Source organism: Lycorma delicatula, chromosome 9 (genome assembly GCF_047948215.1).
Source record: "Lycorma delicatula isolate Av1 chromosome 9, ASM4794821v1, whole genome shotgun sequence".
NCBI classification, from domain to species: Eukaryota; Metazoa; Arthropoda; class Insecta; order Hemiptera; family Fulgoridae; genus Lycorma; species Lycorma delicatula.
Window position 1 is genome coordinate 16,930,952 of NC_134463.1, and position 16,090 is coordinate 16,947,041.

Here is a 16,090-nt window from a genome sequence, read left to right on the forward strand (position 1 = left end):
TTTTTTCAGATGGTTAGGTTTTGAACTTTTTTAATTGTGACAAAGTATAGTGTTGTTATTCCATGTTCTGCCATTTTTCTTCTGGGTTGTGAAGATGCAAATGAGTTTTATCCCTGCCACAATAAAAACAGACATTTCCCATGCCACTATAACTTTTCAGAGACTGCTCATAGTAATCTTATCATTGTTTGTTCTTTTTTGTAGTTTGCATGATACCTAAAAGAACAGATTTTATGTTAGACCATTTGTATATTAATGTATCCTACTCACTCTTTTGATATACCTCTCTGGATGGTGATGAGCTGCTGTAATGAGATGGTAATTTTGTATCACTTTATTAACATCTGATGCACAGATTTTATCACTCACTTATTCAAATTACTTCAATCAACAGTCTCATTACTACAATTGTTTGTGTCTAAAGACACAAACAATTAACTTTAGACATAATTAATGTCATTAGCATGTATTTTTTCTGCTATTAAAAATTCAAACGCTGCACGTTGTTTTAGATATGTTGACGTAGCAGGTATAAAAATTGATTTGACTAGTTGACTTCACAAAAATTGTGATTAACAGAAAATGAGATGGCATGGGTCAATGAGATTTAGAATGAAACTACAAGATATTAGTACCTGTCACTTGTGTGACATATTGTTCTCACAACTTTTCAATGTATCACATTTTAGCTTAAATATTGAACATACATTAAGAAATGATGGTTGTAGAACTCGTGGTGTCTAGGTAAAGCTAATTGCTTCAGGAAAATATAAAATTAACAAAATAATGCTAAGGATAAAATTAAAATAATAGTAATACATTATTTTAATTTATGGGACTGTGGAGGTGTGCTGGGCTCCAGAAGCCAGTTGATAGAATGAATTCTTATTTTGCTATTTAATTTCTATTTCTAATTTTTGTGAAAATGGTTTTGTATAATTATTCCTACACATGATTAATTTAGCATATAATATAACTGACCAACTCTACTTGTCAGCAGACAAATAAAAAAATAATAAAATTATGTTAAGATTAACTTCTTTTGGGAATAATGACATCTCCTTTTTACAAAATAAGCTTGGTATTTGACAAACTTTACTATATTGGTTGCTACAGTTTATACCAAAGGAAAAGTATTGTTACTGATAAAAAAAGTACCTCTTCAGTAAACTTACATTTGTCTTGATTTAAAATTCTTTCTAAAAATATTAAATTCTCTGTTACAGAATTTTATAAATATATGCATAGATGAAAATTCATTTTTTTACTTGTGTGTATATTTTTATTTGTTTAGGGTATGAGGTGAGATATACATGCACTACGTAATGCATAAACATGCATTATGTAGTGCATGTATGTCCTGCGTTAAAAAAAATATTTAAAACTAAATTTTATGAAATGTAATTTTAGAATGTTAATCAGTTTCCTTAAATCACTGTGTTTAATGAAATAGGCAATGCCAAAATGAACAGTAAACAAGAATTATGAATTACAATTTGTAAAATTATTTATTCATTTACTTTTATCTGTCTTGGATTATCAGGTTATTTAAAAGCTGTAGACGTAAATTCAGTTCATGAAATGATTCCTTAGGTCAAGTGGACTAAAATAAACCAAATTAGATAATTATCTTTACATATTGTGTTGCAATAAGTATTTATATCATTTAAACTCTTCTGTGAATTAATACAGTTCCAATCCTACAGTGAAGTTGTTTATTCATTAAATTTTTTTCATCATGACCTTCATACCTGACCAATCTATCCAAAATGGAGTTAATATTTATGAAAAAAGAATGGTATGTTTGTTATAACAATCTTTATTTGTATAAATTTAAAAATTTTACTCTATGTAATAAAATTTTATCATTAAGATCACCTATTTCTATATTTGGTTTTTTTTTTGTAACCAACAAACAGCAGTTTGTAAACATTTTTTTTTTTTAATATACTGTCAAGTCACCACATTTGAAAACTATCTATTTATGTAAAAAAATTGATATTTTCATACATTTTGTAATTTCTTATTTATTTTTTTGGCAACATTCATAGGCATAATGAAGTAGAGATTACCAGGTTTATTCTATTTTTAATGATTTTATCCATAATATTAGAAAAGCTCTATCCATCAATGATGGTTGAGCTAAATCATTGTTTCATAGAATCACACTATACACCCAAGTATTTTTTTCTCTATTATTTTTTAATAATAAATATATTTTTTTATCACTTGACTACTCTAACCATGATATGGTTATGTAATTTATTTTAATTGCAAATATACATACTACAAGAATTATATTTTGTAATTTTATTAGACTGGTACTGTTGTTTAGTGTCAACTGATGTTTTCATCTGACAAGCAGTACTCTTTTTATTTTTAATTAGACAAGCATAATTAGAATGTGGACAATCAAAAAATAATTCAAGGAATAAAAAAACTATTATATGTCAATTTAAATTCCAATTATGAATCTGACTGCACGTATGTTTCAAAAGTTATCTATGAAAGTAAGTTATCTATGAAAGAAAATGTTTTATTTTTGAGTTTAATAATTTTACTTATAATAATTTAATTATTTAATTTCTTATCATTATTAAAATTTAGTTGACTTATTATTTTTTTTTAAATTATTTAATTAATATATAATTTTCATTGTGATTTTTTTTTCTGTTAACCTTGATATGAATTTACATGCAAGCATGTGTGTGTATATGAGCATGCTCATATATGTGTACAATTACAATTAAACTAATTTAACAAATCACTTGAGATAAAAAATAAAGAAACATACAACAATCACACTGTCATTGTCATTTAACCTCTCTTATCTCAGAAATACATCATCTTCAAAGACTTTTTATCACTTAATTCTTTACATTTAAAGAATAAACAGCTTGGTTAAGATCTCTCTTCACTTTATTCAGAAAATTTATTTATAATGTCGAAAAATAAAGCAGTAAGTAAAATGAATTAAAAATTCTTTTGTGTTCAGTAAGAAATTTCTGTTAACCATTAAGATTTTATATAGCATGTAGGCAAGACTTACTAATCATTTACAATAGATTATTTAATTTATACAATATTTGCATGTATATAAATTTACCATCAATGCGTGCACTTTTATTTTTATTTAATTACCTAGTCCTCATTAATTTTGATAAAATCTGTTGATTCTGCAACATCTGGAATTTCTTGTGAATTAACACCTTGTAAAAAAAAAAAGATATGAAGTTAGAATAAAATCACATTACCCAGATCCATTTCTATTAGACCATCTTGTAGCTAACCTGGGTTACTGAGGTTAAATCATAACCATAGATTCAGTTTGTGTTATATGTTTACAAATCTGTAACAATTGTTGCTCTTGTTTCTAAAATTAGAAACAAAATAAGGAGTATTGTTTATTTTAAAATTTTGAATATATTCTAGTTATTTCTTGTTAGAAATGTTTTTTATAAGTGATATTTGATCTTTTAGAGATATTTCTTTAATTCTGTTGTCTTGTTTTATATAAAAGAAGTCTTGTTTTCCTTTGACAATAAAAGTATGTAATTAATAGTTTATGTTATAATCAAGTTATTTAAAACATTTATAATATTCTGTACTTTTTCTGTTTATTTTATATATATTAATTATTCAGAACTATTCATGACAAGTTGCACTTTTTTCTCATAAAAAGAGATTTTGCAAATATTTTTTTTCAAAGTGAAAATTCCTTGAGATGTAGTTATTAAAATTTAAACATTTTATTTTTAGTTAATTCAAAATTGAAGTTATTATACTTTTCAGTGAGTTCTATTTAAAAATTGTAAATGAGATATAAAAAATTATGGTAAAGGACATAAACTGCAGTCCATGCCTGTAAACATTTAACTTCGAGTCTGAAGTATTTATTTTACCATTGAGAAGTAAATATTACCTGCTATGGATCATTCTCAAAATATGAAAAATGTTCTCTACCACCGGTTGAGTGGAAAATATGAAGAAATTTGTCTGTCTACAGACAAGTTATCAATTACAAACCCCCAAGAATAATGTCATACTTTTCGTTTAAAAATTGCAATATGATTAAATTGATTTTGACTGTAGTATTTTTGTTTAATTTTTATGTGAAACTTAATTCACATTATTTTATAATAAATATAGATTTATTTATCAGGAGTGGCATCTTCTAGGAGTTGTAATAAATTTGAGTGGGGATAAAAGTTAAACAATGAAATGTGACAAAATGAAAACCAGAAATATATTTAGTATTTTCTTTTTCAATGTATAAAATGATTTACACTTTTATCAAATAATAAAATATTCATAACTTTCTTTTTAAATACTTAGACACATGTTTCTAGTGTCAGTCTGAAATACTACTTACAAAGGGATTAAATTATAATCTTGTAAAGATCTTTTGAAAGCAAAATTTCAGATATTTAGAAAATGAGTTAGGTATAATTTAATATTATTACATTTTTTTTTATTATTAGTAATAAAACTATTACTTTTTCGATCTTCCATTTACTGGTTTGATGCATTCTTTGATATTCTTATACTTCACTGTAATCTTTTGTTATGCTAATATTATACTAATACTTACATTGTACTTTCATCTAGAATATATTCATTTTAAGCTTTCATGCCCTCTATTATCACTTTTATGATTGTATAATCTAATCTTGTGTTAAATCTAATGTTTTTACCATTTACTCATACTTAACTTATTATACACATATATATATATATCAATAAAACAGTAACTTAACCACCAAACACAGTAAGAGAAAAACCCCAAAAAATAGTCAACTTTCACAGGATCCCACATCATCAGTCTCTGAACATAATTCTACAATTATATGAACAAATAAAAAAAACAAAAAAGAAATAATAACTAAGAGCACTTGTCTAGCTAGGTTGCTCTGCCCTCTGGACTCCTGTGTTCATTAAACTCATGCTTGTGAGAATAATAATGATAAATAGAAATTAAAGCTTGTTCAACTTGTAAAAGCTAACAGTGTATTGTAATTTCTTCAGAGCAACATTTGATCAGTACAGGAGCCATTAAATGGTTTTTAGATTTCCGGCTGTAGCTTTGCTTGCGAATTACATAATCAGAATTACAAATATAAATTACGATCACACTCTTACCAAATCTTATAAAGATTAATTCAATAGTGGTAATATAAAATGGTAAAAATGTAAAAAACAATTTACTTTTTTTTATCTCTTTAAAATATTAAATTCAAAATCGAAAATAGTATTTAGATATTTAAAGAATATTTGCAAACCCAAATCGAGTGAATATCTTGTTAGTATAGTCAGAAATGGAGAAAATTTGCTATCATTATTCAAAAATTTTTTTCCTTTCTTTACCCCTTTCAAGGTTGAATTTCAAAAATCTACAAATTAATTTTTAGATATTTTCACATGAATATTACCCACCAAAACTCAAGTGTTGAAATATTAATTTTTTACCCAAAAAAACAGTAAATTTCATTGTTAGTCCATTTTAATCCTTTAAACTCGGAATTTCAAAAAAATACTTTTTTAGTGTGCACATACACCTTAAAAATGTTTACAAATTTTCATCAATTTATCTTCTGTAGTTTTTGCTGGGTATGTGTGTGTACATATAACACACACACACACACACACACACACACACACACTCACATATATATATATATATATATATATATTAACTTGGAAAAATCAATTCTTTTGTTATTGTATTTGTATTCCTCTCTGTACTAATTATGTCAAAGACAAAACTATAAAACAGTTTACCACCAAGAGTACATAATCTTTACGTACGTGTTTTAAGAGTACATTTACCTTTAATCTTGGTAGTAAACTGTTTTATACCTTTGTCTTTGATACTTTTTGTCCAGATCAGGGTAAAATGGCCGACTCCAATCTCCATTCAAAATAAATATTTTTAGTAGAAAGGGGGATAATTATACATCAAATAACATTGCAGTTTTGTGCTGGAAGTGACTGCAAACCATTTTACAAAATCTCTTCTCGTTGCTTAATTATTTGAAATTTATCATTATGATATTTGATACAAAATTCTAACAAAATTAGAAACAGCTGATTCACTGCATTTATTTATTTATTACTTATAAAAAGTATTTTTTCAAGAAAATAAGTAACATAATAAAAAATACTGAATGTGTACTATCCGTGAATCTGTATCATGAATACCACCATATGGTTTTATATATTTTCTTAAATTTTTGATACAACAATGAAAACCTTTCCTTCATTGTGCTAGTTGGTTTCTGATTTATCTGTTTCTAGTTTATACAAAAAATTACTTTTATAAACTAATTGGAAAAGATATGGGGAGTTGGCATTTAATGAATCAGTAATGTAATTTTTCACCTACTTTTGAAAAAATAATTCTTAATAATAATAATAATAGTATATTTGGTTCACAGTAAAGCTTAGCAGCAAAAAACAAAATCAGTTGTATATGACTATATTGATAAATAAGACTTTTTGTTTGGTTAAAATTACTTGAATGTATTCCAAATATTAAATCTATGTATGAAATTTATAACCTTGATTTTTTTTAATAACTTTTATATCTTATCTAAATGCTAAAATGAAAAAGACGTCATTCATATTTATTGTCTTCAGATATTTTGATAACCCCTATGATTAGTTTTTTATGTTTTCAATGCAGTAATTTTATGTAACCTTAGTTTTCTTTATTATCAAAGAAAAATCAGTACTGTTAATTTTTATAAAACTTTTAACGCATTTATTTGTAAACCCTTTTTTAATGATTAAAGATAAACTTATCCTTTGAGTAGGTATTGAACTTAGTAGTAACAGAAAAACATACCAGGCCCAAATTGAAAATTGAATTGGGATTTTCGATATATCTATACATACACATCAGCCCTTTACATTATAGATAAATCGAATAAAATAAGCTTTAAGAAAATGTGAAAATTATTATAATTTTTTAGATCAGTCGTTAGTTTTAACACAATCTTATACATAAGTGTTTATCATTACATTTTTATTCTAGGAATGTATTAATTTTTTTTTACGATTGTTTGAATATACCGCTTAAATATACTGAAGCAGTGAAGAACAAATTTTTATAAAAGTAAAGCTCATGAAACAGCTCTTAAATATTAATAAAAAAATAATAAAATTATTTTGTAAATATATATAAATTTTATTGTTTTACAGCATTTGAATTCAATCAGAAAAGTTTTTCCTAAGAGAAAAATTTATTATTAACACAAATAATAAACGGTGGCAGTAGTGATGTTTTATTAGAATTAGTCCTATATTTTTGAACTGACTCTCATTGCTTCAAATCAGCTGTCTGACGCAGGATAGAACAACTTTTTAGAAGTATTGTTTGAAATTGGTTATTTTATTTCAAGTCTGTTTTATTTTATCTTTTTTCAGTTTATTATTTAGCCAGTTTTTAAGGCGACTGTTTTGTTTAATTTTTATCTTTAAAGAGGTATATGTTTTTTTATGTTATTATTTCCAGTTGACGTTACTTAGATGTTAGAATTAACCTTAAACGTTTTATTCTGTGACATTTTGCCCTTGAAGTTATAATTCGCCAGTGTTGTTTTTTTTTTTAAATTTGGTTTAAAATTTGTTAATTTTATTTGAATAATAAACGAAATTTCTTCTGTTTGTGTCCTTTGTCTTTTATATTCATGGTTAATGTAATATCAAAATTATATATCATAGCGGTTAGTGTGACAGGAAGTCTGTTATTTCGGTCTCTGATAAGCGTTATTTGCTCTTTGTTATCTTATCCATTTAGGTTGTAAACAAAATCTCGATCCTTGTATTAATATTTATTTACCTTTAATAATCAGTCAACATTTACTTTATTGACGTAATGAATAAGATATATTTTTAAAAATTGTCTTGCACGTGCTTTTTTATTGTTTGCGTTATATTAGTTAAAGGCAAGATCCTCATTCATCCTCTGAAGTAATACCTGACTGTGATTACCGGAGGGTAAACAGTAAAAGTAAAATATTTTTTATTGAAAAGCATTAATATCGTTGTAATGTAGTAAATTTTAATAAAATATGAAAAGGAACGTAATCTTAAGTTATGTAATAAGAAGTAATAAGTTATGTGTAGTATATTGTATTTAAACCGAATTCTTGTTTACAAACAAACTAGTTTGTTGTACAAATAATATTTGTAAATTTGTGTTTGTTTAAATGTCAAGGTTTTAAAAAAATTGTTTTTTTTGGTCTAGTTTTGTTTTAACTGAAGAACTTGAAGAATTTGTAATGTTTCAGGTTATTAAGTTTGTGAATGATTATTAAAAGTGTTAAATTAAATTTAACTACTTAAATTTGACCTGTACATGGTATATTAGTTTGTGTACTGGTGATATATGCATTAGTTTTGCATTAATTTAAGATTATTACAATCATCAATGTTGAAGACCATGGTTATGTGCTGATTCTGTTAATCCTGTATAGCAGTTTGAAAGATTGACAATTCAGTTTCCTAGTTTTGTGCAGTAATTGTAGAGATTTGTCTATGGATTTTTGTATGTTTATAAATATTGATGTACTTAACCAATATTGAATTCTTTGGCATGTATTCAATTAGACAAAGTTAGCAGTTTTTAATAAAAGTTACACATATATTAATACAAAAAGCTTACTGGTGATTAAAAATGGTAAAAGTAACCATTAAAAAAGTAATTATACAGTTGTCAAAGCAGTAGAACCATTAATATTTCTCATAAACTATGTCCCATCAGTCATAACATTTTGATTCACCATTAAAGTCTACTGTTTATAATCAAGCATTTGTGAAGGATTCATATTCACTGTACACTCCTATTGCAAATTTACTTACTGCATTGGTATTGTTTTTAATGCATGTAATTTTTGTGCTTTATAAGTTCCCATTGAGCAGTCTATAAAGTTTCCACTGTTGTAGTACAGGGCCATATCTCGTGAGCTTTTGCCTCTTCTATTATTATCTGTCGACTTGTGCGTTACAGATCACTTAGGTCCAGTATGAATTTAATTCTTAAAATTTCAGGATTTAATCTAAAGAATTACTCAGAATGACAATAAAAAATAAATGAAAAATACACCTGCTGTATTCCTTTCCTTCCAGTGCAGTTCATCTCTTTACAAAATTTGTCACAAATTTGTCTTTTAATCTGTTCATCTGAAGACCTCTTCATTTCACACTTTACCAGTCACCTAATCTACAGCACCTTGTCAAATCACGTTTTTCAAAGTCTCTATTCTTTTCCTTTTTGGTTATTGTATGTCCACATTTTGTTGCCATAGAACTCTGCACTCAACAAAAATATTTAAAAGTTTTTGTTTAAAAGTATGCTTTTGTGTAAAGCTTTTGTTTAAAAGTATGTAGTACATAGTCAAAGCATTGAACCTAAGAAGTAAGGTAGGATAAATCAATCACTAGATTAGTACTGAAGGTATTTAATTAGTTTGTTCTTTTCCAGTAAAAAAGGGTTGTGAACCCTTTTTTACCTTCATTTTGGTAAGGACCATCCAAACCGGTCATCTATTGTTATGGTTTTACATTCTACAATTTTACAGTTAATGTTATTGTGCACACTCATGTTCATTGGCAAGTAGGCATCTTTTCTCTAACCAATACACTATCGTTAGAAGAGCCGTATTTATTTATATTGAATCTAACTATTTGGGATTTCTAGCACTATTACTTAAAAATTTGCATTAACTACTTCACAATTTATTTATTAACAATAATACAGTTTATTAAGAACATATAAATAAATTTAGTGTTTAATAATTTTAGCAAGATATTATTTAAGTGTATGTGTGAATGTCCATATACACACATTGTAAAGTACTCATTTGCTCCACCCCAGTAAGTAATAACTGAAGTAACAGGGATGGAACATTTAGGAATAGGGATTTAAGTTCAACTGCTGACTGGCTTTTAGAATAAGTAAAACTTATTCACACCAACTTAACTTAACTAGTCACACCAACAAATCTGAATCGTCCATGCAGAAGGATTTTATTAACCCACTAGGTTGGTCTAGTGGTGAACGCGTCTTCCCAAATCAGCTGATTTGGAAGTCGAGTGTTCCAGCATTCAAGTCCTAGTAAAGCCAGTTATTTTTACACGGATTTGAATACTAGATCGTAGATACCGGTGTTCTTTGGTGGTTGGGTTTCAATTAACCACACATTTCAGGAATGGTCATCCTCTGAAGTATTATCTAAACGGTAGTTACCGGAGGCCAAACAGGAAAAAGAAAAAAAGGAAGGACTTTACTACCTCTGCTTACAACTTTGCAATGAGCAATTGCACTTAAACCTGCAATGAGCCTCATTGGAAAACACAGTTTTTTATTTAAAATTTATGATGACATTTTAATTAGAAACAGTCATCAGAATAATGTGTGCTTTCTATTTTTTTAATACATTAATTTATTTTTTCTTTTATTTATTGTTTGATAAAATATTATAAAAGTACATTGGACTGAATTTGGAGAAGATCGCACAAGACCGTAAGTTTTATTAATTACAGTTGTTGAGATAAATTATTACACCTTGAGATAAATTAGTAACCATGAGAAATGTGCAGTAATTAAAAATAACATCAAGTAAAAGACCATACTAAATTAATGAGAAGGGTGTGTGGCACCTTCCTGGACATTTTTTTAAAGCTATATCTAAATTAGGTCTGAATGAAACATACAAATTTTATTAAAAATTGATAATCTGATGTTACTAAAATAGGGTAATATGTGTTTGAATTATTGTTATTTTTTAAAGACAAATTTAGTTATTTTATTACAACTTTGTATTAGGTAATTGTGTTTTGTAAAAATGTTCAAGAATTAAAAGTATTATCTAAGATTAAATGTTTTTAGAATATTTTAAGTATTGTAGGTTTTTATTAATCATTTGTAAAATCGATTAAATCTAAGAAGAAAATGTTTTAAAGATATTAGCAATGATTTAACTAGTATTGTTTGTTTCAATGGATAAAAAAATTCTTAACTGAAGGTTAAGTTTTATGATAAGATATGACCAAATAATAGTATTGAAAATATCACAAATTGTGATGTTTAAAAATCAATTTCATAATGATATAAAAGTTTTTTATATCTGTTCATTTTGAATGTTGTTTATTGAAAGTAAAATAAAATTTGTTTTCATTTATTTAGATAACACTTCATTTTATAAGTATTTTTGCATCAGTGAATTATATATAGTTTTCTTTTAATTTTACTGTTTTCTAATTGTTAAAACTAAGGTAAAATTAAAATTTTGTAATGACATAAGATTCACAGCTTCTAGGAATTTTTTTAAAAATTATATTTTTCTTTATAATTGTTTGAGGAAAAGGAAAACAACGAAATATTAAAAAAATGTTACTTTAATCATTTGTTACATTGATTAATGAATTCATGATTGATTATTCATTAAATAATTGTGATTCATTTTTCCTATTTATTCTGTCAGATTGATGTTTTAGAACGGGTTTGTTTTTATGAATATGATTGCTTTGTGACAACTGCAGGTATGTGAAAACCCTTTTAATACTTGAGGAGCTTTATACTGCATCAGCAGGAATTTTTTATGTGCAGGGGTGCACTCATAAGTTTTCCAGTACTGGAATGTTTGATTTGTATTATAGCAGACCACATGAACACGATCCACAGTCACAGATGGCTAGCTACAGATAATGTTATGAAAAATACACATTCATTTTGATGTTTACATTGATAAGGAGCAAAACTAACATTTTCATGTTAAATATTTCTTTTTTTTTACCATTTTTGTGCAATCAGGTTTTTATAATTTAGGTTATATTTTTTTATTTTAAAATAAAAAGTAGACCAGACTCTGTAAGTTTTATAAAAGAGCAATTTTTTTATTTCTGCCAAAAAGCAGTACCGGAAAACCATTCCCCAGTGTATGTTGGCACCAGTGCACCCCCTGATTATGAGAAATTGGATAAGCAGATATTTTATTCTCAAAATAAGGTATGTAGTGTCACTGTCCCATCTGTAGTTATGGCTGGTCTGTTAATATTGTTTTTTTTTAATGTCTCTGATTTGCAATATTTTTATAAATGTATATATTTGAAGAAAAAAAAAATCACTGTGTTTTTATGGCAATAATTATGACAATAATTTATTCTGTAGTTTTAAAGTGTTATATTTTATGTCTTATGGTTTCTTTTAGTTTTGAATTACATGATGATAGTGTCATTGCAAATATGTGTATCAAATTAATGTTATTTCCCTTATACTAGATTTTTCATCATTATGTCTCTGTAATGATAATTATTGTCAACAGAAATAAGCAAAGTTTATAATGATGCTTTTATAATAAAAACTAATTATTTTATTTTAATATATGATTTCTTTATTTAATTTCTTTGGTTTAATCTATAGCAGATCCATGGTTATTGTAGGAATAAATACATATATGAAGGTGCAAATATAACATGTGTATGCTTTGTTTCCAAATTTTTCATGTTTTTAAAATTGTATTTGTTGAAAGTGCAGATTTTAACAAAAAATAAGTTACTTTATAATTTGTTCTGAAGCTAAAACTGTATGTTAAATAATCTTTTATTAATGTGTTAATAAGTCAATAGAAATTATGATGAGGATATAAAATATTTAATGAAAAAATGTTTATTACAATGAAATGAAAAATTTTTATTCATTATGACAAACAACCTATTAAAATGTTGTTTGTCATAATACAAGGCATTTTAAAGATCTCTTAAGTTTATAACTTAATTACTCTTTGTTTTGACTGGAATAATTTATGTTACAAATACTTATTATTATGGAAATGAATATTTATCAGTTTTGAAAATATATGAATAAGTATTACAATTATGATTGCATGTAAAATTAGGTTTTCAGTATTTATAATGCAGCTAGTTTTTCTATCATTTATGTAGATAAAAAATTTGTAAACTGGTAAAGTTGCACAATCTGTTTTGAATACTGTGAAATAAAGTTAGTTCCTTGAGATCAACATGTTAACTTTAATTTTACTCAGTAAGAGTACTTCTCATTAATTAAATATTTTAGAGTTACGATAAAAATCTACAAACCATTTCAAATTTACGGATTATTTAATCAATATTTGGTTTTCTTTGAAGTAAAAAAATCACTAATTCTGATGAGATGTATTGAAGTTATTAAAATATCAATAATGAGTTGTTTAAATGTCAATGACATAAAATATCAATTGGGAGTCCAAATGGTTAAATATCTGTTGGTATAAATACTGAATCAATTTATTTAAAACAGTTTTTTTATTAGTGATATGCTTTAATATGGATGCCAAATTAAGTGAAAATTGAAAATATTAAAAAGCTTGTGATTTTTTGGTAATGTAACTTAAGTGATGCAAGTAAAAATGTCTCTCCACTCATGATCCAAACTTTATTCACTAACAGCCTTGTATGATTGGAAAAACATTATCTGCACTGAGGAACATTTATTGTTTGATTTTTATAGATTTAAAATTTTATCATCCACCATAAAATATTTATTGGAATTATTCACAAATTAGTCATAATGCACATCTCTGCTTCCCAAAGTGCATTCAGAACAGTCAAAACTCATTGACTGTAATACTAGTGATGTTTTTATAATTTTTTAGTTTTTATTTCAATCTATTTATATATTCTGAGAGATGAACCAGGTTTCATCTATGAAGATCAAAAGAAATAGTTCAAGTAAACCTTCCTTAACAGTATGTTAGACGCACTGACAATAACGTACATGTTTGCTTTTCCACTATTGGAAAAGTCCTAATTCACAAAAAATATTCACATGAAAGATTTTAACTCTTTATGTGATTGATTTTAAGTCCATTATGTTTATTGTAGTATTGTTTTGTATGTAGTTATTTGTTCGTTTTTATCTATGTTCACATAACGATTACAAACCACTCTTGCCTACATCGTGGGTTGATCTCACAGGAATACCCTTTCTTGTAGTTGTCATGAACAATCAGGAATTTGTGAATATACTTATCCACATTCTAAATATCTATTTTCTATGAATGTGAATATGTTGAATATGATGTGTTAAAGATAAATGCAAAGAAATTAGCAGTATGTAAAAGCTTTCACTACTTGTGGCTGTCATTTTTTTACAGTTGTAGGTTTAATTATTGTTACACTTGTGACCAGTACAATTTTAGTTGCATTACTTGATAATTTTTCTCAAACAATTGCTGAAGGTATTTGAACTGAATATAACATTTCAGTATTGATCAGTAAAGGGAAATACAATAAAGGGATTTTGACTCCCTGAAAGAAAAAAGTTTTAAATTAAATACCTCTGATTAACTTGTAGATCTGTTACTCTACTCTTGAATTTTATTCTATATAAACTGTCAGACATATGGATTAATTGAATTAACAGTTTTTGTGACTTAATAAATGTACATATAACAGTTACCTGCAATATCTGAAGCACTTAATTATCTTTTTTAATTGATATCGTGTTGTTCCAAAGTATTAATATCATAAATCAATCAATTATAAACATTATCAGTTGAATATTGCACCTTTTTATACAATAACTCTATTTTATGTATTTTGGTTCATTATTATTTTGTGTTTCAATGAAGTAATCTGCAAAATAAGAAATAATGAAGTGTAATTAAACAAATAATGCTTTGAATCTTATTTTAAATTTCCTTACATGAATTTTTTTTAAGTCAAAGTGTAAATTTTTGTATTTTATTTGGTAGAAAAAATTATTTCATTTCTCATTGGTATGTACAATTTGATATTCTATAAAGAAATAAGAGTTATCTTACACTAAGCAAAGCACTTTTGAATAGGAAAAATCTATCTGCTGTTTTTATTGTATAATCTTATAATGATTCATAAATCCATACAGTTTATTATACAATAGAAACCTGAAAATATGGGTCGAAACTCTCATCTGGACCCACCTTTGGTGACCAGAGTGAAATTATGTTTAACTAGAAGTTAATCTTTAATGTCATAGTTTTTATTTACAGTTTTAGATATTCAAACCTTATTGATTTTTTTTCATTAGACTACTGAAACAGACTTTTTATAAAAAAATGTTTTGAAATCACTTAGTTTGATTGATTAAAATGAAACTAAGAGATTAAAAGGAATTAGAAGTCAGATAAAATCAGTATAGATGTATTTTTTATTGTTACTTATTTTTTATTGTTACTATTCAATCATCAGTTACTGCTATTTTTTCAAGCCTTTACAATAAATCTTTTATAATATTCAGGCAGGAATAATAAAAATTTCTCTGCAAAATCTATACAATTCTTTAATTGTTCTATTTGCCTATTGAAATTGAGCATTTTCACATAGAAAACCCACATCTTTTGTTTTAAGTATTTTTCTGTGAAAATTAAGAATATGATTCTTACGTAAAATGACTGTTTTATTATCTTTTCCATTAAATCATTTGTTACTACTCTGGGCAACTAAACATTTTTATTCATCCTGGAAACAAATAGGACATAACATTGTCTATAATATTATTAACTACTCCCAGCATCTTTTTTTTTGTCTTCAGTCATTTGACTGGTTTTATGCAGCTCTCCAAGATTCCCTATCTAGTGCTAGTCGTTTCATTTCGGTATACCCCCTACATCACAACATATCTAGCCTACAATTAATCTCTACAGCAGAATCACATTTTTTAGTATCAAGAATTATTAAATTACATCTTATCCTTCATAGGTGATGGGAATTTTTTACATTTAAAAATTATTTTTAATTGAATAGACCACCCAACAATGTACAAATATTCTAGAAATCTGATAGATTGGTTACTGAAAGACATTATTATGTATGTACAATTTCCATCTCAAAAATACTTTGGTAGTAAGTTAAAAATGCCCTTTTTTATCTTTCTGGTTGTTACATTCTTATAATTGTTAAGAGATTTATTGGACTGTCCCAGATCAGCCTGGATCAACTGAAAATTATTTAGATTTTATCCATTTTATTTGGTTTGTTAAAATTTGGGTTAATTATTGTCTATTATACAAAATCATCTTATATATGTTGAGTGAAAAATAAACATTAT

At 26.0% G+C, this 16,090-nt stretch overlaps 1 protein-coding gene across 6 annotated transcripts in view; it reads left to right on the forward strand.

Moving 5' to 3' along the window:
• Positions 1-1,660: 1,660 nt before the first annotated feature.
• Positions 1,661-16,090, forward strand: part of LOC142329925 (pyruvate kinase-like) — a 61,232-nt gene continuing 46,802 nt past the window's right edge. The window contains exon 1 of one of the 6 annotated variants that reach the window (XM_075374877.1): positions 1,661-1,798. In XM_075374877.1, the coding sequence (XP_075230992.1) occupies positions 1,739-1,798 (60 nt within the window). In that variant the 5' untranslated portion in view covers positions 1,661-1,738. Of the gene's footprint in view, positions 1,799-2,453; positions 2,511-2,804; positions 2,960-7,329; positions 7,484-11,954; positions 12,011-16,090 lie in introns of those variants that run through there. The other 5 variants (XM_075374880.1, XM_075374881.1, XM_075374878.1 and 2 more) reach the window with 5 other exon arrangements.